Source organism: Melanotaenia boesemani, chromosome 9, assembly GCF_017639745.1.
Source record: "Melanotaenia boesemani isolate fMelBoe1 chromosome 9, fMelBoe1.pri, whole genome shotgun sequence".
Lineage (NCBI taxonomy): Eukaryota > Metazoa > Chordata > Actinopteri > Atheriniformes > Melanotaeniidae > Melanotaenia > Melanotaenia boesemani.
The window spans coordinates 37,353,090-37,377,014 of NC_055690.1; the positions used below are offsets into that span (position 1 = coordinate 37,353,090).

A 23,925-nucleotide genomic window follows, 5' to 3' on the forward strand; every position below is an offset into this window, starting at 1 on the left:
GATGGATGGATGGATGGATGGATGAAAGGATGGATGGATGATTGATAGATGGATGGATGGATGGAGGATGGATGGATGATGAATGGATGGATGGATGGATGGATGGATGGAAGATGGATGAATGATGAATGGATGGATGGATGGATGGATGGATGGAGGGTGGACGGAGGGTGGATGGATGGATAATGGATGGATGGATGGATGGATGGATGGAGGGTGGATGGATGATGGATGGATGATGAATGGATGGATGGAGGGTGGATGGATTATGAATGGATGGATGAATGGATAGATGGATGGATGGAGGGCGGACGGAGGATGGATGGATGGATAATGGATGGATGGATGGATGGATGGAGGGTGGATGGATGATGGATGGATGAATGGATGGATGGAGGGTGGATGGATTATGAATGGATGGATGAATGGATAAATGGATGGAGGGTGGATGGATGATGAATGGATGGATGGATGGATGATGGATGGATGGATGGAAGGTGGATGGATGATGGATGGATGATGAATGGATGGATGGAGGGTGGATGGAAGGTTGATGGATGGATGAATGATGAATGGATGGATGGATGGATAGATGGATGGATGGAGGGCGGACGGAGGGTGGATGGATGGATAATGGATGGATGGATGGATGGATGGAGGGTGGATGGATGATGGATGGATGAATGGATGGATGGAGGGTGGATGGATTATGAATGGATGGATGAATGGATAGATGGATGGAGGGTGGATGGATGATGAATGGATGGATGGATGGATGGATGGATGGATTATGAATGGATGATTGATGGATGATGAATGGATGGATGGATGATTGATAGATGGATGGATGGATGGATGGATGGATGGATGGATGATGGATGGATGATGAATGGATAGATGGATGGAGGGTGGATGGATGATGGATGGATGAATGGATGGATGGATGGATGATAGATGGATGGATGGATGGATGGATGGATGGATGATGGATGGATGGATGGAGGGTGGATGGATGATGGATGGATGATGGATGGACTGATTGATGGATGGATGGATGGATGATAGATGGATGATGAATGGATGGATGGAGGGTGGATGGATGATGGATGAATGGATGGATGGATGGATGATGGATGGATGGATGGAAGGTGGATGGATGATGGATGGACGATGAATGGATGGATGGAGGGTGGATGGATGGATGGATGGATGATGAATGATGGATGGATTGATGGATGATGGATGGATGATGAATGGATGGATGGAGGGTGGATGGATGATGGATGGATGATGGATGGATGGATGGATGATGGATGGATGATTGATGGATGGATGGATGGATGGATGGATGATAGATGGATGATGATGGATGATGGATGGATGGAGGGTGGATGGATGATGGATGGATGATGAATGGATGGATGGAAGGTGGATGGATTATGAATGGATGGATGAATGGATAGATGGATGGATGGAGGGCGGACGGAGGGTGGATGGATGGATAATGGATGGATGGATGGATGGAGGGTGGATGGATGATGGATGGATGATGAATGGATGGATGGAGGGTGGATGGATTATGAATGAATGGATGAATGGATAGATGGATGGAGGGTGGATGGATGATAAATGGATGGATGGATGGATGATGGATGGATGGATGGAAGGTGGATGGATGATGGATGGATGAATGAATGGATGGATGGAGGGTGGATGGATGATTGATGGATGGATGAATGATGAATGGATGGATGGATGGATAGATGGATGGATGGAGGGCGGACAGAGGGTGGATGGATGGATAATGGATGGATGGATGGATGGATGGAGGGTGGATGGATGATGGATGGATGAATGGATAGATGGAGGGTGGATGGATTATGAATGGATGGATGAATGATAGATGGATGGAGGGTGGATGGATGATGAATGGATGGATGGATGGATGATGGATGGATGGATGGATGGATGGATTATGAATGGATGATTGATGGATGATGAATGGATGGATGGATGGATGGATGGATGATTGATAGATGGATGGATGGATGGATGGATGGATGGATGGATGGATGGATGATGGATGGATGATTAATGGATGGATGGATGGAGGGTGGATGGATGATGGATGGATGAATGGATGGATGGATGGATGGATGGATGATGGATGGATGGATGGATGATGAATGGATGGATGGAGGGTGGATGGATGATGGATGGATGATGGATGGATGGATGGATGGATGATGAATGGATGATGGATGGATGGATGGATGGATGGATGATAGATGGTTGATGAATGGATGGATGGATGGATGGATGGAGGGTGGATGGAGGGTGGATGGATGATGAATGGATGGATGGATGGATGATGGATGGATGGATGGAAGGTGGATGGATGATGGATGGACGATGAATGGATGGATGGAGGGTGGATGGACGATTGATGGATGGATGAATGATGAATGGATGGATGGATGGATGGATGGATGGATGGATGGAGGGTGGATGGATGGATAATGGATGGATGGATGGATGGATGGAGGGTGGATGGATGATGGATGGATGATGAATGGATGGATAGAAGGTGGATGGATTATGAATGGATAGATGGATGGATGGAGGGCGGACGGAGGGTGGATGGATGGATAATGGATGGATGGATGGATGGATGGAGGGTGGATGGATGATGGATGGATGATGAATGGATGGATGGAGGGTGGATGGATTATGAATGGATGGATGAATGGATAGATGGATGGAGGGTGGATGGATGATGAATGGATGGATGGATGGATGATGGATGGATGGATGGAAGGTGGATGGATGATGGATGGATGGAGGGTGGATGGATGATTGATGGATGGATGAATGATGAATGGATGGATGGATGGATGGATAGATGGATGGATGGAGGGCGGACGGAGGGTGGATGGATGGATAATGGATGGATGGATGGATGGATGGATGGAGGGTGGATGGATGATGGATGGATGAATGGATGGATGGAGGGTGGATGGATTATGAATGGATGGATGAATGGATAGATGGATGGAGGGATGGAGGGTGGATGGAGGGTGAATGGATGATGAATGGATGGATGGATGGATGATGGATGGATGGATGGAAGGTGGATGGATGATGGATGGACGATGAATGGATGGATGGAGGGTGGATGGACGATTGATGGATGGATGAATGATGAATGGATGGATGGATGGATGATGGATGGATGATGGATGGATGAATGGATGGATGGATGATAGATGGATGATGAATGGATGGATGGATGGATGGAGGGTGGATGGAGGGTGGATGGATGATGAATGGATGGATGGATGGATGATGGATAGATGGATGGAGGGTGGATGGATGATGGATGGATGAATGGATGGATGGATGGATGATAGATGGATGGATGGATGGATGGATGGATGGATGGATGATGGATGGATGGATGGAGGGTGGATGGATGATGGATGGATGGATGGATGGATGATAGATGGATGATGAATGGATGGATGGAGGGTGGATGGATGATGGATGAACGGATGGATGGATGGATGATGGATGGATGGATGGAAGGTGGATGGATGATGGATGGACGATGAATGGATGGATGGAGGGTGGATGGATGGATGGATGGATGATGAATGATGGATGGATTGATGGATGATGGATGGATGATGAATGGATGGATGGAGGGTGGATGGATGATGGATGGATGATGGATGGATGATTGATGGATGGATGGATGGATGGATGGATGATAGATGGATGATGAATGGATGGATGGATGGATGGAGGGTGGATGGATGATGGATGGATGATGAATGGATGGATGGAAGGTGGATGGATTATGAATGGATGGATGAATGGATAGATGGATGGATGGAGGGCGGACGGAGGGTGGATGGATGGATAATGGATGGATGGATGGATGGAGGGTGGATGGATGATGGATGGATGATGAATGGATGGATGGAGGGTGGATGGATTATGAATGGATGGATGAATGGATAGATGGATGGAGGGTGGATGGATGATGAATGTATGGATGGATGGATGATGGATGGATGGATGGAAGGTGGATGGATGATGGATGGATGATGAATGGATGGATGGAGGGTGGATGGATGATTGATGGATGGATGAATGATGAATGGATGGATGGATGGATAGATGGATGGAGGGTGGATGGATGATGAATGGATGGATGGATGATGGATGGATGGATGGATGGATGGATGGATGGAAGGTGGATGGAGGGTGGATGGATGATGGATGGATGAATGGATGGATGGAGGGTGGATGGATTATGAATGGATGGATGAATGGATAGATGGATGGAGGGTGGATGGATGATGAATGGATGGATGGATGGATGATGGATGGATGGATGGATGGATTATGAATGGATGATTGATGGATGATGAATGGATGGATGGATGGATGATTGATAGATGGATGGATGGATGGATGGATGATGGATGGATGATGAATGGATGGATGGATGGAGGGTGGATGGATGATGGATGGATGAATGGATGGATGGATGGATGGATGATGGATGGATGGATGGATGGATGATGAATGGATGGATGGATGATGGATGGATGATGAATGGATGGATGGAGGGTGGATGGATGATGGATGGATTATGGATGGATGGATGGAAGGTGGATGGATGATGGATGAATGATGAATGGATGGATGGAGGGTGGATGGATGATTGATGGATGGATGAATGATGAATGGATGGATGGATGGATGGATGGATGGATCGTCATCATCATCATCAATATCATCATCATGACATCAGAGTTTCCTATCAGCTGTGATCAATGACTATTAGAGTTCATTGCCCTGCCGACTGATTTCAAACTGATTTCAAACTAATCTTCAGTTCACATTTAAAATCTTTCTCATCTTACAATAAATATAGATCATAACAAAAAATAAAGGTTTATGAAACAGAACATTTACCCTGAATCCAGCGTTCCGCCGCTTCGGGTTCCCTGGGTCCGGTCTGACTTCTGGACTCTGTGGGTTCTAAGGGGGCCCGGTGAAAGCCTGGCCTTTAATTGGCCGACCTGAATAAGACACCACAATTAAAGACCTGGTGGAAACAACACGACACCGACCCCCCTGTAGGACCACGTGGATCAGAAGGATCCTGCTCAGACTCGATTGTTTGATTCTCTCTGTTCTGTCAACACGTGTTTGTCCAGCGAATGATTGGACAGCTTGAGTGTCGCTGCAGGGGATGAGACAAAGAACTGCTCCTTCAGAAAACCGGCCGGCTCTGCCTCCTTCAGAGTCTGGTTCTGACCCACTTTCAGCCTGGTTTCCCAGACTGAAACAGAATTTACTCAACCACCATGTCACCTGGACAGGATAAGGAAGGATCTGGACCAGAACCCAATCCAGAATTGGTCCAAAAGCTGTCTAAAGATGGTCAAGAACCAGTCTGGAACTGGGCCAGTTCCAGATCTATGCAGAATTTAATTTTTTAACCAAACAAAACAGCAAACATAAAAATCTTGAATGAAAAAAAAGCAGAAAGAAGAAAAGTCTGATGTGTGATCAGAAATCAGAAATCAGAAATACTTTATTAATCCCTTGCAGGGAAATTCATGTTTTCAGTACAACCCATCCAAGACTAGACAAAACAACATATAACACAACAGGAACAGGCAGACTGACGGAGCAGCCGTTTCTACATCGCTCCTTGTCTTAGATATAGGTGAAAGGTAACATTAGGGGAGTAAGATGTAGCTGGAGAGGATAAAAAAAATGCATCTCCACACTGGGCCTAAGGGCCCATTATTGAGATACAAAAAACACTCCTCAGTACATAAAGAACAAAACTCATACAATCACAACATCAGAAACACATGGCGGGGGGGGGGGGTCTCCCATCACAGCAAGTCCGGACGCAGATGACACGAGCGCAGTCCAGTCGACCCGCCGCCAGGGAGTGGAAGGAGCGGGTTAAGGAGCAGCCCCAGGCAGTGAATCACGGGGGGATGTATCTGTAGTTGTGTACTTGAGTGTGGTGCATGTATGTGTGTGCGTAGAAGAGAGCATATGAACTTTGCCCCAGTTCTCCCTCACAGTCTCTGCCACCTGATGATAGTGGGGCATCCTTGAGGGCTGATCCAGGTTGAAGTCCATCGCCCGTGAAGAGGGTGAGGGGAGGGTGGGGGGACTGAGCGTCCATCAACAAAACATTCCAGGGAGCTTTCAACCAGCCATTCAAGGCCAGCACAGGGAGCCAAATTTGTAATCTAATGTAAGATGATGTAATCTGCTCCCCTCATAATCATTTATTAACCCAGACATAATAAAATTAGACATACTTTTTATTTTGACTTTGCTCTGCTGGATCTCCCAGACTAATTTAATCTTAACAAAAATTACAGCTTAACAGAACCACATCCAGACCAGGAGCCTCTAAAGCCGGCGTAGGAACAAAAACCGGTGTACGCCAAATAAAGTCACCTTTTAGGATTTATAAAAACCAAACGTGGCGGGAAAATGTTCCTTCCTCCACGGCAACTCTGACCAGGCGTATGTACAAAATCTAGAAAAACAGGAAGCGGCGACACCAACGGTCCAGAATAAAACCAAGAAATGATGTGAAATGTGTCTGCTGCCAGCATGTAGCAGCCAGTAAAAGAACAGGCGGAAAGTAGCTTCAGTCCTTCATCCTAGACCCAGCAGAGCGGGACCAGACTGGAGGCTGGAGGTCTAGAAGTGATGCAACGCTTAGGAAACACGTAGAGGAGGATTTATTTATTTATTCTTACACAAAGCTTTTTATTGTTGTCCTCATTTCTGTCCACACGTCTTTATCTCCTGCAACTCCTTGTCCACCTGGTTAATAGCGGTGATGGTGTCCCTCTGCCCCGCCCACCCAGCTGGAGCCCCGCCCACCCAGCCGGAACAACCAGCAACTAGAAAGAAATATGATTTACCACTAAATACACGGCTGCCAGTCTCAGATGTTTCTGTACATGTTCATTTTATAAATTGAAACTAATTCCCGGCATCATTACTGTCATTTAGCAGATACTTTTCTCCAGAACGATCTACTGTGGGCTGCAGCGTCTCACCTATGACCCCAACTGGAAGGTGTTACTGTTCACCCCTGTGGCCAGTGTCCAAAATGAACCTTTTGACTCACCAGCCAAGTTGGCCAGTAGATTAAAAAATCCACCGGCCAAACATATTTTTTGCTGGCCAAATGATTAGTTTATTTTACACACACACACCTCTACACACACGTTATTTTCTATAATAATGCGTTGTGTTGTATACAAACTGAAAGTCACAGCAACATTAAACAAAGGCAACAAGGAAAATGGTTTTATTTGATAAAGTGTTAATGTCTGAATTCATGAACTAAAACCTGATCAGACTCGTTCCTCTCTGCTCTTCGTCTGGCCTCCTGCTCCTAACTGTCCTCATACCCCAGCATTACAGCCTTGGTGGGATCATACGCCCTGATTTTTGCTTATTGATCTGATTCATGACAAATCAGTATTATTGAATATAAATAGCTTATCAATAATCATAAAAGCTGATTTATAATAATAATGAACTTAATAACTTATCAATACAATAATAATACGAATAATTATTATTGTATTGATAAGTTAATGGGTTGACAAGCTGTTCGTTCTCTTGTGGAGTCACGTTACGCCTGTTTGCTATGATTGAAAAACTTACAAATCCTCCTATACAGATAAGCCCAGAGCTCCTTTCCACTGAGAAATGCAACCAATTTGCAAACTTTTTTAGCCAAAAAATTAAAACAATTAGGCAAAATATTAATTCCACAGTTAAACAAGAAAACTAGTCTGTGTCTAAAACCCGGAAATAATTCTGATGTCATGTCGCAATTTAAAATATTGGATTTAAAAATCCTACAAGAAACAGTTTGGCATTTGAAATCGTGGCTTCATGACTTTTTAAATGAAAGTGGAAATCTGAATAAATTTCAGTCCGGCTTCCGACCTCACATCACATCACAGCCCTGAAACAGCTCTGGTCACAGTGGTAAATGACTAGTTCTGGTCTAATATCAGTCCTGGTTCTGGTCTAGTATCAGTCCTGGTTCTGGTATAGTATCAGTCCTGGTTCTGGTCCTGTATTAGTCCTGGTTCTGGTCTAGTATCAGTCCTGGTTCTGGTATAGTATCAGTCCTGGTTCTGTTGGATCTCAGTGCTGCGTTTGATACTGTAGATCACAGAATCCTTTTTTCAGGCTGAAAACTGGGTTGGACTTTCTGGAGCTGTTCTTAACTGGTTCAGGTCCTATTTAGAAGGCCGGAGTTATTTTGTTACGATCGGCAGCTATGAATCCGAGCGAGTGGCCATGACTTGTGGAGTCCCCCAGGGGTCAGTCCTTGGACCTCTTCTGTTCAACTTGTATATGCTCCCTTTGGGTAAAATATTACAGAACTATAGCATTAGTTATCACAGTTATGCAGATGATACACAACTTTATGTGTCTCTGTCACCAGATGACTGCAGTCCAATAGACTTACTGTGTCAGTGTCTGGAGCAAATAAACGCCTGGATGAAGGAGAATTTTCTACAATTAAATGAAGACAAAACTGAGATTATTCTGTTTGGTAGAAAGAGAAGAGGGTCAGCATTGGTAAACACCTGGAGACTCGGGCTCTTAAATTAAATCACCAACCAAGTTGGTAACCTTGGAGTGTTGATAGATTCAGACCTGACTTTCAGCAGCCACATCAAAGCTTCACTAAGAAGCTTTTTACCAGAAACATCAACAGGATTAAAAGTTTAGTCTCCCAGAAAGACCAAGAGAAACTCATCCATGCATTCATCTCCAGTAGACTGGATTACTGTAATGGTCTTTTAACAGGACTTCCTAAAAACAGCATTAAACATCTGCAGCTCATCCAGAACGCTGCTGCTAGAGTTTTAACCAGGACTAAAAGATCTGAACACATCACACCAATTTAACATCTTTACACTGGTTTCCAGTTTAAACTGGTTTCCAGTCAGTCACAAACCCTTCTGCTTGTTTACATCCCAGAATGGTTTAGGCCCAGAATACATCTGTGATATGTTCAGAGAATATAAACCTAGCAGAGCTCTTAGATCCAAAGACTCTGGTCTACTAATCCAAACCAGAGTCCAGACCAGAGTCCTGTTATGCAGCTGTCGACACCCTTCAGGTAGTAAACAGCTAAGCTAACAGGCTAACATCACGTCCAACAGAGTGCTGCCGTGCTAACAGTGCGGCACGCGCAGGTGTGTTACTGCCTACAGTCGGCGCGCGCAGGTGTTTTACCGCCGACAGTCGGCGTGTGCAGGTGTGTTACCGCCTACAGTCGGGGCGCGCAGGTGTTACCGCCTACAGTAGGCGCGTATGTGTGTTACCGCCTACAGTCGACGTGCGCAGGTGTGTTACCGCCTACAGTCGGGGTGCGCAGGTGTGTTACCGCTTACAGTTGAAGCGCGCAGATGTGTTACCACCTACAGTCGGGGCGTGCAGGTGTGTTACCGCCTAGTCGGGGCGCGCAGGTGTGTTACGGCCAAAAGTTGCCGCACTCAGGTGTGTTATGGCCTACAGTCGGGGCGTGCAGGTGTGTTACCGCCTACAGTCGGGGCGCGCAGGTGTGTTACCGCCTACAGTCGGTGCGCGCAGGTGTGTTACCGCCTACAGTCGAAGTGCGCAGGTGTGTTACCGCTTACAGTCGAAGTGCGCAGGTGTGTTACCGCCTACAGTCGAAGTGCGCAGGTGTGTTACCGCCTACAGTCGAAGTGCGCAGGTGTGTTACCGCTTACAGTCGAAGTGCGCAGGTGTGTTACCGCCTACAGTCGAAGTGCGCAGGTGTGTTACCGCCTACAGTCGGCGCACGTATGTGTGTTACCGCTTACTGCTCAGGTCTAGGATTGGATCTAGGGTCAGGTCTAGGTTCAGGTCTAGGATTGGATCTAGGGTCAGGTCTAGGATTTGGCAGTGTTTACTAGGCCAGTTGACCAACTGCAGCATGTTTTCCTGACGGCGTCTTCTGGCTCTGCTCTGGAGATTTTCACTGGGAGCATCACAGCGTCCAGTTTGCATTACCTACCCGTTCATCCAGCGTTTACACCGGTCCCGTCCATCGCAGGGACACAGACTGACCGAGGAGCCGACGCTCCGAGGTCAGCGACGCCGGGCCGCATCCACATAAAGACACGCTTTCAATTCAATCTTTATTTTCTCTATGAAAGTTAACAAACTGCAGATTTTTATCATTATCTTCATCGTCGTCATAATCACCATCACCATAATCATCATCATCATCATTACATCATCATCATAATCATCTTCATCATCATTACACCATCATCATAACCATCTTCATCTTCCTCATCATCATCCTAATCATCTTTATCGTTATCATCTTCATCACATCATAGATTTCTTCTTCTAGAGTAGAGTAGGTCAGAAAGCAGCGAGGTCATTGATGGTGATGATGAAGATGATTATGATCATGACCAACAGATCATGTGACCCAGTACGCCACCTTGGACGAGTCCGCTCAGCACCATGGGACCAGATCCAGTCTGATCCTGGTTGTGGGGGAGTTCTGGTGGACCTGAAGCTGGTTTTCTGAGCCTGTTTCGGACCTCCTCAGTACATGAGATCAGCTGCCCCCCCTCTCAGGTCCACCTCTTTGTTCTCCTGGAAGGGGAACTGGATCCCGGCCATTCGGATCAGAACCGCATTCAGTCCATGGAGGAAGAAAATGAGGAAGAAGAGCCAGAAGGACCGGTCGTAACGTTCGGTGTACGTCTGGAAAACAAAGTTCTCCTCATTAAAGTTGGCGATGCGTTCAGACAGACGATGGATCTTCACCTCTGATGCGAACAGAATCAGAACCAAACTGCTGCTCAGACCTACAGAACAAACACAAACCAGTTTCAGCAACGTAGGAAACAGATTGTCGTTATAGTTCCAGGTTTCCCATCAGGCTGTGGGTGCACTGGTGGTGCCTAGAGGTTCTAAAAGTAGAATGGGAAGCGGACCCTTCAGCTATTGGACACCTCTCTGCATAAACAGCTCCCACTTTGGCTTCAAGAGGCAGACACCCTCTTTCTCAGCAGGTACCCCTGTCTTACAGTTATACTCATCCATCCATCCATCCATCCGTCCATCCATCCATCCATCCGTCCATCCATCCGTCCATCCAACCATCCATCCATCCGTCCATCCATCCGACCATCCATCCATCCCACCATCCATCCATCCGTCCATCCACCCATCCGTCCATCCAACCATCCATCCATCCAGCTATCCATCCAACCATCCATCCGTCCATCCATCCATCCATCCGTCCATCCAACCATCCATCCATCCGTCCATCCAACCATCCATCCATCCGTCCATCCAACCATCCGTCCATCCGTCCACCCAACCATCCATCCATCCATCCATCCATCCAACCGTCCATCCATCCATCTGTCCGTCCATCCAACCATCCATCCGACCATCCATCCATCCATCCATCCGTCCATCCTCCATCTAACCATCCATCCAACCATCCGTCCATCCAACCATCCATCCATCCATCTATCCAACCATCCGTCCATCCAACCATCCGTCCATCCATCCATCCAACCATCCATCCATCCGTCCATCCAACCATCCATCCATCCGTCCATCCATCCATCCAACCATTCATCCATCCATCCGTCCATCCATCCATCCATCCATCCATCCATCCATCCATCCATCCATCCGTCCATCCATCCATCCGTCCATCCGTCCATCCAACCATCCGTCCATCCATCCATCCGTCCATCCATCCGACCGACCATCCATCCATCCATCCATCCGTCCGTCCGTCCATCCGTCCGACCATCCATCTGTCCATCCAACCATCCATCCATCCAACCATCCATCCATCAATCCATCCATCCATCCATCCATCCATCCATCCATCCATCCGTCCATCCACCCATCCATCCATCCATCCATTCATCCATCCGTCCTTACAGCAGATGAAGGTCCAGAGGTAGAGTCCTAGGGGACCCTGCAGGGTCTCGTATGGTCGCCCGAAAGCGTTGAAGAAGAAGAAGCCGGAGGCCACGGAGGAGAAGAGCACCAAAACACCACAAAGGAAGATGATGGTGAGATGGAGGCCTGCAGGGATGCCACTCAGTAGGTCTGGGAAGACTGGAAGAGAGAAAAAATGAATCTTATTTTCTGACTCCCTCTCACCACAATATGGGATCAGCAGCAACAGATTATTAGAAAAACAACTTAAATCCATAATAAGTTCCAAATTCCTCATCAGCCAACCAGACCTGGAACTTCCTCCCAGGGTAGCAGAACTTATGGACCTTTGTACTGTAGATTAATGTCAGAAATGGATGACTCAATCACCTTACCGACTCCAAAATGGAAGATAGATCTATCCATTAATTCCTTTGATATGTCAGATACTCTGAACCTACAACTTATCCAATACAAAATCCTCCACAGAACCCTACACAGGTAAAGGATGTGTTGGGTGGGGGAGGCTGCGTGTCTCAGTAGGGGGTCAGGTATATGGCCTGGTTTGGGGCTTTGGTGGCCCTCCCCAGGGCAGGGCTTGGGGCAGCTGGGGGCCCCAGGCCGGTGGTTGGGGTTGGTTTGGTCTGTGCTATACAAATAAACTTGCCATGCCTTTGGTCTGGTCCGGTATGGTTCAGTCTGGCCTAGTCCAGTTGAGTCCGGTTTGATTTGGTATAGTCAAGTTTGGTCTAGTTCAGTCTGGTTTGGTCCAGGTTGGCCCAGTTTAGTCTGGTTTGGTCTGGTCCGGTATGGTTCAGTCTGGTTTGTTTTGGTCTAGCCCAGTTTGTTTATCATAAACTTTGGCCCCTTTTTTAGGTATTCTAAATATCAGCTGATCAGCTTAACCCAGACCAGAACCCAGATGAAAACAGAAACCAGTCCAGAACCAGGCTCAGCACAGGAGCTTCTGTGGGTCTCTGATTTGGAGCCAAGCAACACCAAACATCTGGACCTGTGCCAGTTGAAGAGGGGCACCACGTGTTGGAGACTCCATCCAAACAGAACTGGATCAGACGGAACTTGCTGGGACTCTGCAGGTTTTCGAGTGGACATGGTAAGTTTCACGTCTGAAGACGGACCTGCTGAGAGACCAGAGCCAGAACCAGGATCAGAGCCAAAACCAGGACCAGGATCAGAGCAAGAACCAGGACCAGAACCAGGTCCAGGATCAGAACCAGGACCAAGGACAGGATCAGAGCCAGAACCAGAGCTAGAGCCAGAGCCAGGACTGGGATCAGCGCCAGGACCAAGACCAGAATCACAGCCAGAACGAGGACCAGGACAAGAGCCAGAGCAAGGAAAAGAGCCAGAGCCAGGTCCAGTATCAGAGCCAGAACCACTACCAGGACCAGAGCCAGAGCCAGAGCCAGGACCAGGACCAAAACAAGACCAGGATCAGGACCAGAGCCAGAACCAGGATCAGGACCGGAACCAGAGCCAGAACCAGGTCCAGATCTAAGACCAGGACCAGGATCAGTACCAGAACGAGGACCAGGATCAGGATCAGATCCAGATCCAGATCCAGGATCGGTGCGGTACCAAGACCAGAGCCAGAACCAGGACCAGTATCAGAGCCAGAACCAGGAAGAGGACCAGGGCCAAGACCAGAACCAGGACCAGGATCAGAGTCAGAACAAGGACCAGGACAAGAGCCAGAGCCGGGACCAGGAGCAGGACCAGGACCAGAGCCAGAACCGAGTCCAGGATCAGAGCCATAACCAGGACCAGTACCACGATCAGAGCCAGAACCAGGACCAGGACCAGAGCCAGGATCAGGGCCAGAACCAGGACCAAGACGACAGCCAGAAACATCACCATGACCAGTGCCAGAACGAGGACCAGGACCAGGAACAGGACCAGGTCCAGGTCCAGGGCCAGGACCAGGACCAGGACGAGATCCAGAACCATAGCCAGGACCAGGACCAGAGCCAGAGCCAGGGCCAGGACCAGGACCAGGACCAGAACCAGAACCAGAACCAGGACCAGGATCAGAGCCAGAACCAGGATCAGAACCAGGACCAGGACCAAAACAAGCACCAGGAACAGGATCAGAGCCAGAACCAGGATCAGGACCAGAACCAGCACCAGGACCAGGACCAGATCTAAGACCAGGACCACGTTCAGTGCCAGAATGAGGACCAGGACCAGCACCAGGATCAGATTCAGCTCCAGGATCAGTGCGGTACCAAGACCAGAGCCAGAACCAGGATCAGAGCCAGAGGCAGAACCAGAACCACAGCCAGAGCCAGTGCTAGGACCAGGACCAGAGCCAGAACCAGAACCAGGACAAGACCAGAACCAGGATCAGGATCAGAGCCAGAACAAGGACCGGGACAAGAGCCAGAGCCAGGACCAGGACAAGGACCAGGAACAGAGCAGAACCAAGACCAGAAACAAAGCCAGAGCCAGAACCAGGACCAGGACCAGGACCAGGACAAGACCTGGAATAGGATCAGAGCCAGAACCAGATCAGGAACAGAGCAAGAACCAGGACCAGGATGACTGCCAGAAACCATGAACAGGACCAGAGCCAAAGCCAGAGCCAGAGCAGAGCCAGAACCAGGACAAGGACCAAGACGAGGATCAGAGCCAGATCCAGGATCAGTGCCAGAACCAGAGCCAGGATTAGAACCAGGACCAGGAGCATAGCCAGAGCCAGAACCAAAGCCAGAGCCAGAACCAGGACCAGGAACAGGATCAGAGCCAGAACCAGGATCAGGATCAGAGCCAGAGCCAGAGCCAGAGCCAGGACCAGGCCCAAAACAAGACCAGGAACAGGATCAGAGCCAGAACCAGGATCAGGACCAGAACCTGGACCAGGATGACAGCCAGAAACATCACCATGACCAGAGCCAGGACCAGAGCCAGAACCAGGACAAGGTCCAAGACCAGGACCAGGATCAGTGCCAGAACGAGGATCAGGACCAGGACCAAGATCAGGACCAGGGCCAAGATCAGGATCAGATCCAGATCCAGGATCGGTGCAGTACCAAGACCAGAGCCAGAACCAGGACCAGGATCAGAGCCAGAGCCAGAACCAGTCCCACAGCCAGAGCCAGAGCCAGAGCCAGGACCAGAGCCAGACCAGAACCAGGAACAGGATCAGAGCCAGAACTGGGTACAGGACCATGGCCAAGCCCAGAACCAGGATCAGTGCCAGAACCAGGACCAGGACCAGGATCAGGATCAGATCCAGGTCCAGAATCGGTGCGGTACCAAGACCAGAGCCAGAGCCAGAACCAGGACCAGGATCAGAGCCAGAGCCAGAACCAGGACAAGACTAGAAGCAGGATTAGGATCAGAGCCAGAACAAGGACCAGGACCAGAGCAGAACCAAGACCAGAAACAAAGCCAGAGCCAGAACCAGAACCAGAACCAGAACCAGAACCAGGACCAGGACCAGGACGAGGACAAGACCTGGAATAGGATCAGAGCCAGAACCAGATCAGGAACAGAGCAAGAACCAGGACCAGGATGACTGCCAGAAACCATGACCAGGACCAGAGCCAAAGCCAGAGCCAGAGCAGAGCCAGAACCAGGACAAGGACCAGAACCAGAACCAGGACCAAGACGAGGATCAGTGCCAGATCCAGGACCAGGATCAGTGCCAGAACCAGAACCAGAGCCAGAACCAGGACCAGGACCAGGTCCAGGTCCAAAACCAGGACCAGGATTAGAACCAGGACCAGGATCATAGCCAGAGCCAGAACCAAAGCCAGAGCCAGAACCAGGACCAGGAACAGGATCAGAGCCAGAACCAGGATCAGAGCCAGAGCCAGAGCCAGGGCCAGGACCAGGACCAGGACCAAAACAAGACCAGGAACAGGATCAGAGCCAGAACCAGGATCAGGACCAGAACCAGGACCAGGATGACAGCCAGAAACATCACCATGACCAGAGTCAGGACCAGAGCCAGAACCAGGACCAGGTCCAAAACCAGGACCAGGATCAGTGCCAGAACGAGGATCAGGACCAGGACCAAGATCAGGACCAGGATCAGATCCAGATCTAGGATCGGTGCGGTGCCAAGACCAGAGCCAGAACCAGGACCAGGATCAGAGCCAGAGCCAGAGCCAGAACCAGTACCACAGCCAGAGCCAGAGCCAGGTCCAGAGCCAGACCAGAACCAGGACCAGGATCAGAGCCAGAACCAGGTACAGGACCACGGCCAAGCCCAGAACCAGGTTCAGTGCCAGAACCAGGACCAGGACCAGGACCAGGATCAGGATCAGATCCAGGTCCAGAATCGGTGCGGTACCAAACCAGAGCCAGAACCAGGACCAGGATCAGAGCCAGAGCCAGAGCCAGTGCTACAGCCAGAGCCAGTGCTAGGACCAGGACCAGAGCCAGAGCCAGATCCAGTACCAGGACCAGGATCAGAGCCAGAACCAGGAACAGGACCACGATCAAGTCCAGAACCAGGACCAGGATCAGAGCCAGAACCCGGACCAGGACAAGAGCCAGAGCCAGGGCCAGGGGCAGGACCAGAGCCAGAACCAGAACCAGGATCAGAGCCAGAACAGGACCAGGACCAAGACTAGAACTAGGACCAGGATCAGAGCCAGAACAAGGACCAAGACGAGAGCCAGAACCAGGACCAGAACCAAGACCAGGATCAGGACCAAGACTAGAACCAGGACCAGGATCAGAGCCAGGACAAGAGCCAGAGCCAGGACCAGAACCTGGACCAAGACTAGCACCAGGACCAGAGCCAGAGCCAGGTCCAGGAGCAGGACCAGGATCAGGATCAGGATCAGATCCAGGTCCAGAATCGGTGCGGTACCAAGACCAGAGCCAGAGCCAGAACCAGGACCAGGATCAGAGCCAGAGCCAGAACCAGGACAAGACTAGAAGCAGGATTAGGATCAGAGCCAGAACAAGGACCAGGACCAGAGCAGAACCAAGACCAGAAACAAAGCCAGAGCCAGAACCAGAACCAGGACCAGGACCAGGACGAGGACAAGACCTGGAATAGGATCAGAGCCAGAACCAGATCAGGAACAGAGCAAGAACCAGGACCAGGATGACTGCCAGAAACCATGACCAGGACCAGAGCCAAAGCCAGAGCCAGAGCAGAGCCAGAACCAGGACAAGGACCAGAACCAGAACCAGGACCAAGACGAGGATCAGTGCCAGATCCAGGACCAGGATCAGTGCCAGAACCAGAACCAGAGCCAGAACCAGGACCAGGACCAGGTCCAGGTCCAGGTCCAAAACCAGGACCAGGATTAGAACCAGGACCAGGATCATAGCCAGAGCCAGAACCAAAGCCAGAGCCAGAACCAGGACCAGGAACAGGATCAGAGCCAGAACCAGGATCAGAGCCAGAGCCAGAGCCAGAGCCAGAGCCAGGGCCAGGACCAGGACCAGGACCAAAACAAGACCAGGAACAGGATCAGAGCCAGAACCAGGATCAGGACCAGAACCAGGACCAGGATGACAGCCAGAAACATCACCATGACCAGAGTCAGGACCAGAGCCAGAACCAGGACCAGGTCCAAAACCAGGACCAGGATCAGTGCCAGAACGAGGATCAGGACCAGGACCAAGATCAGGACCAGGATCAGATCCAGATCTAGGATCGGTGCAGTGCCAAGACCAGAGCCAGAACCAGGACCAGGATCAGAGCCAGAGCCAGAGCCAGAACCAGTACCACAGCCAGAGCCAGAGCCAGGTCCAGAGCCAGACCAGAACCAGGACCAGGATCAGAGCCAGAACCAGGTACAGGACCACGGCCAAGCCCAGAACCAGGTTCAGTGCCAGAACCAGGACCAGGACCAGGACCAGGATCAGGATCAGATCCAGGTCCAGAATCGGTGCGGTACCAAACCAGAGCCAGAACCAGGACCAGGATCAGAGCCAGAGCCAGAGCCAGTGCTACAGCCAGAGCCAGTGCTAGGACCAGGACCAGAGCCAGAGCCAGATCCAGTACCAGGACCAGGATCAGAGCCAGAACCAGGAACAGGACCACGATCAAGTCCAGAACCAGGACCAGGATCAGAGCCAGAACCCGGACCAGGACAAGAGCCAGAGCCAGGGCCAGGGGCAGGACCAGAGCCAGAACCAGAACCAGGATCAGAGCCAGAACAGGACCAGGACCAAGACTAGAACTAGGACCAGGATCAGAGCCAGAACAAGGACCAAGACGAGAGCCAGAACCAGGACCAGAACCAAGACCAGGATCAGGACCAAGACTAGAACCAGGACCAGGATCAGAGCCAGGACAAGAGCCAGAGCCAGGACCAGAACCTGGACCAAGACTAGCACCAGGACCAGAGCCAGAGCCAGGTCCAGGAGCAGGACCAGGATCAGGACCAGAGACAGAACAAGACCAAGATCAGCGCCAGAACGAGGACCAGGACCAGGACAAGAGCCAGAGCAAGGACTAGGATCAGTGCCAGAACCAGGACCAAGACTAGGACCAGGACCAGGATCAGAGCCAGAACCAGAATCTGCTCGCCTCCACAGATCCGGTCCAGTGGGGCAGAAAGCTTGTTAGTGAAGGACGATTGCTCCCATTAATTGGGACCAGAAACCAGTCTGTTCTGGTCCAGTCTGCTGCTCCACTAGCAGCTCAGATCTAGGCCTGCAGCGTTTTAGAAAAATTCTGATCCAGATCCAGACAAACTACAACCTGAGTCCAAAACCAGCAGAACATCATTCAGAGTCTAAGCGGGTCACAGAACTTCTGAATTTGGGTTTCTATGAACCAAAGTCCAACTTCTGTGACAGAAGTTGGACTTTGGTTCATAGAAACCCAAATTCCTGTTTGATTCTGTCCAGTCCCACAATTCAGTTTTGTCCTACTCAGGTTCTGGTTTTCTACGTCCGGACCAGACAGTCAGAAGCGGATCAGAACCGCCAGGTTTTACAATCCTGGACCGTAAAGTTCTACAGAAGCTGATCAGAACCAGCTGGTCTGGACCAGAAGTCCCTTATTAATCGGACGTAGACTCACATGAAAACCGGAACGGTCTGCCCCCCAGGCCGCACTGCTTCACCCGGTGTCCGTGGAACAGGCCGTAGCTCAGCTCCCCCAGGAACTTGTCCAGCTCGGGTCCGGTGGCGTTGACGAGCTCCGCTCCGGTGCGGCACAGCACGGCCCCGCGGAGCCAGAAGGGCAGGCCGGCGGCCACCGCGGCCGTCAGGGCGCAGGAGAGGCCGAGGAGGCCGGACACAGAGAACAGGAGCTGCTTTTGTCGGCTCGGCATGGCGGGTCAGGCTGCAGGACCCGGAGGAGGAAGATGCTCCATCACCCGCGAGGAGAGGGAGGGATTCCCGATCCTGCAGCAGAACCCGAACAAGAACGGATCAGATGATCAAAGGACACGGCGTCACCATGGCGACAAGTGCTCCTATTACAGCAGCAGCAGGAAGAGGAGGAGGAGGAGGAGGAGGAGGAGAAAGGTCCCTTTAACGGCCCAGTGGGTTTTTTTGTGGTCATATTACATCACGTGTCCTCTCACAGGTCATGTGACATCAGTTGCTTCAACTCAACTTTGTTTATAAATTTATTTTAAATAAACCCGTATACACAAAAAAACACTAACATCTATCTGAACAAAATGCAGCTACCTGTAGCAGAGTGTGTAGAAATCAAAAACTCAGTAAATATCAGTTTGATGAAGAAACTTGAAAAATTCCAGCAGTGGTCCAATGGAATGATGAACTGATGTCCCTGAACGCTTAAAGAATTAAGAAAAATCCAGAAGTCTTTGTGTTTTCCAGAACGTCGGCCTTCAAGAATCCTCCTACATGCAGAATCTGCTCTGATTTGGCTTTTCTGCAGAATGAATGATGCGACTCTGACTCAGTTCTCTGACTCCGACCTGAACAGACGACTGATGTTTAACTATTCCTTCCAGCAGGTTTCTCTCCTGGACGCTGCTCTGCTGCCACACAGGATGGTTGCTGTGTCTGATAACGCTGCTATCCCTATGCTATTAACCAGAGTACACCCTAATTATCCCGAAAAGCAGGTCTGATGATGTGGATCTGCAGGAGACATCAGTACTTCAATATGTTCACATGTGTATGTGCATTTTGAGAATTGACACTTATGACATTCCGGGATAAACTTCTACAAAGAGGACGTTATCACCATGGAAACGGGTGCATGTGCTGTTTATTTCATACGCCATAGCCGACAATTTCTTTGTGCTTTGTGTGATTAATATAAACCAGTCAAGTTTTCTTTTTAACAGAAAAGGGGAATTGTAGAACAAATTTTACTTATTATGCCTCATTGCTTCATTTATTTCACTTCATTTAGGGTTCAGTTGACTACGAGGGTAAGATGACCTTGATCTAGTCCTCAGACCCTTAGTCAGACTGGTTTTGGTGGAGGCACAAAGTGGTGGCGGTTGTATTAACGCTAGTCCACCCTGGGTTTTCAGGAAGGAGGATTCTTTCAAAAACAATGTAGAATTTTTTTGTTTCCCTCTGGCCTCTCAGAGTCTCTTCTGACTTCATGCAGGTCAGATGACGCTCTCAGTACTGCAAGTATTTTTTTTCTGAAATAAACTTTGTTACACTTTCTCTCAACCACACACTACTTATTAATTTTTCTACAACAACGTATGTATCTGTGTATTTATAAATGTATGTATATTAGTATGTATGTGTGTATATATGTATATATGTATGTATGTATGTATGTATGTATGTATGTATGTATGTATGTATGTATGTATGCATGTATGATTGTATGTATGCATGTATGTATATATGTATTTATGCATTTTTGTATATGTATTTCTTTATATATGTATGTATGTGTGTATATATGTATTTATTTCTGTATGTATATATTATTGTTTATATGTATGTATGTATGTACATATGTATGTATGAATGTATATATGCATGTATGTAAGTGTAAGGAGGACTATAGCTAGTTTGTGGGTGGATTAGCAATCACTGCAGGGTGTCGGTTTAGGACAACAATTGTTATGTTCAGGTGAGGTGTGATGGAATGACCAGGTCCAGGATTCAGCGTTGAACCGTCTTTATTGATGAGTGGGAGATGCGTGTGTACAGTGGTACATGTGTGTGTGGTTTTCTACAAAAAGAATAATGGAAATACAAATTATGAGTACATGTTTCCCTGATAAATGTAACTGTCCACACAGAATAAACATATGCCTAAATGCCTGATTATAATTAGTTATTAAAGATATAACATGAATGCCCATGAATAATAAAGCAACTGTTAATGCACTCAGCATGATATATCTCACATGAATGATGTAATATGAACCACCAACATGAATTGCAGCAAATGGGCCTACAGGCGGTAAATATGCCATGCTGAATGGCTAACAGTTAGCTTCCCAAAATACTCTCAAAGAACTTAAAACGGCCATTACTCTCGGCCAAACACAAGGGAAGCTGAGTACAGGGGCTTAAGGAAGGCAAGAGTAAATTCTAAATATAATTACTTACTTCTGATAGACGCACACTATCACTGACACAGCTCAAACAATAGCAACGTGATGCCGAACATAGATATATATAGAACGCTAGATGCCTCGTCCGCGTTGCCAGCCAACAAAGTCGAACGTCCGTGCCTGGCGGCCATCTTACCACAGGTAGCTCTCTCACCCATAACGCTGTTGGTAGTGTAAAAGTACTTTTCAGAGGACCATAACTTGATCAAATTTCAACAGATTTTCAAACGGTTTGGTTTGTTATAAACATGGGTGGATGTAATAATTATACTCAATTGTTATTAATGATTATGTCCTAAAAATAATGTTATGAAACAGGTAGATTAATATTTCCTATTACAAATAGGCTATAAGAAAGGCTCTATGTTGAAATCCCCACCCTGTACACAGATGTATATACTGTAGACACTGCATACTTGAATAATTGAGGCCTTGAGACCATACATGTAGGGGATAAACTTAACTGAACATTTTACCCACCTCTGACAATACTTCATCCGCCTCTCAATATAATGCATGCTCATAATGTACCATAATCACAGAATACACAATATAAATTTACCCCTTTCATGCGTAGCATCCACTACGGTGGACACCTATTTGACAGCTGTTTTCTAGTATATTCTTGGGTGGATATTTGTAATTTTGCCACTTCAGGGGACATCAGTGAGTCATGCAATACACTGTCACTTACTCTAGAATGAATATTTATATATGTAAATTCATACATTGTAATAACCAAACTTTCTTTAGTGATAAACAGGAAAATAAAAATGATAGCCATATTTTTATAGAATAGCCAGATAATATAAATATGAAAAGCTTATCTAATTAATAATTTTGAATAAACTGTCAAAATACATTTAAAAAATAAGGTAAAATATGACCAAGAAATAAAAAAGCATCACTGTATGTGTCTCTGGAAGTAAAATACTGTATGCAAAAAAACATGTGGCACTGTTTCTTATAATTCATGCTTGAAAGGGTTAATACCACTAATATTGGTATAAACAGTAAACGGTAACCTTCAGCATTATCAAATGTCCTCAATGTACAGTATAATTTACATTTACATATATGAAATCATAGAAAACCAGTCTGAAACACATTGTTTAGAAATATTTAATTAGGAGCTGAAACTCGGTGTCCGAAGACCCAACATCCACATTGCGCTAATGCCTCGTTTTCTTGTGTCAAGACTACGATGATTAGCGCAGCCATAAGCTGCACAAAAGTCCGGCATGTTCTCTTTGAAAAACAAATTTCCTGTAGAAATAAGAATGGAAGATGTTTTAAACAAACCAAACCCAAATTGAAAATCATGTGCAACTTTAGTTATATCGAAAAGAAACACCAATTCTGCCTCTGACTTCGACGTAAAATTACTAGGTCCTAGCTAGCAGCCTAGCCATACACAACGTTGACTAAACCGTTTTCTGAAGAGAAAATCTGCGATTTCAACATGTCCAAGCATCCAGGATTATAACCACGTTAATACTGTTTCTAATAAATCCAACCATTTGTAAATCCGTCAAAATTTCATCGAGATAAGAATAATAATGTTTCAGCATATCACTGACCTTACCTTGGTTTACCTCAGGTTCAACAGATTCTGCCAGGAAGCGAACCTGTGGTAAGATGGCCGACCTGTGATGCCGTTTAAGACTCCGCCATAAGGCATCTAGCGTTCTATATATATCTATGATGCCGAACCTCTCTGAGCCACGCTGTTTGCCGGATGTGATATATTACTACAGCCGGGTCAGCCGCCTAGTGGTGGAACGTAAGAACTACATGTGAACACAATAAACTAAATATACCAGGTAAAACAGTACAGTCCTTTGTACAGTAAGTATGTATGTATGTATGCATGTATGAATGTATATATGCATGCATGTATGTATGTATGAATGTATGTCTGAATGTATATATGCATACATTTATATATGCATTTATGTATGTACGTACGTACGTATGTATGTATGTATGTATGAATGCATGTATGTAAGTATGTATGTATGCATGTATGAATGTATATATGCATGGATGTATTTAAATATGTATGTATGTATGTAAGTATGTATGTATGTATGTATTTATGTATATATGTATGCATGTATGTATGCATGCATGTATGTATGTAAGTATGTTTAAAGACATGTGTGTTTTCATACATGTACATATGTATGTATGTATATGTGTATGTATGCATTTTTTATGTATGTATGTATGTAAGTATGTATGTATTTATGTACATATGTATGCATGTATGAAGGCATGTATGTATGTATCTATATGTGCATGTATGTATGTATGTATGTATGTATGTATGTATGCATGTATGAATGTATATATGCATGCATGTATATATGCATGTATACATGCATGCATG

At 47.6% G+C, this 23,925-nt stretch overlaps 1 protein-coding gene across 1 annotated transcript; it reads right to left on the bottom strand.

The window, feature by feature from the left end:
• Positions 1-10,370: 10,370 nt before the first annotated feature.
• On the bottom strand, positions 10,371-19,492 carry clrn1 (clarin 1). The gene is made up of 3 exons (XM_041994234.1): positions 19,043-19,492; positions 12,025-12,204; positions 10,371-10,925 (listed from the first exon to the last, which is right to left on the bottom strand). The coding sequence occupies exons 1-3, from the start codon at positions 19,293-19,295 to the stop codon at positions 10,660-10,662; spliced, it is 699 nt and encodes a 232-aa protein (XP_041850168.1). The 5' UTR covers positions 19,296-19,492; the 3' UTR covers positions 10,371-10,659.
• Between the last annotated feature and the right edge of the window lie 4,433 nt (positions 19,493-23,925).

Excerpts from the sequence above, each read along its gene's own strand:
- clrn1 (XM_041994234.1), bottom strand. The coding sequence starts at position 19,295 with ATGCCGAGCCGACAAAAGCAGCTCCTGTTCTCTGTGTCCGGCCTCCTC. Across the intron at positions 12,205-19,042 it reads CAGACCGTTCCGGTTTTCAT|TCTTCCCAGACCTACTGAGT; the intron begins GTGAGTCTACGT and ends TCTCTCTTCCAG. Across the intron at positions 10,926-12,024 it reads CCTCTGGACCTTCATCTGCT|GTCTGAGCAGCAGTTTGGTT; the intron begins GTAAGGACGGAT and ends TTTGTTCTGTAG.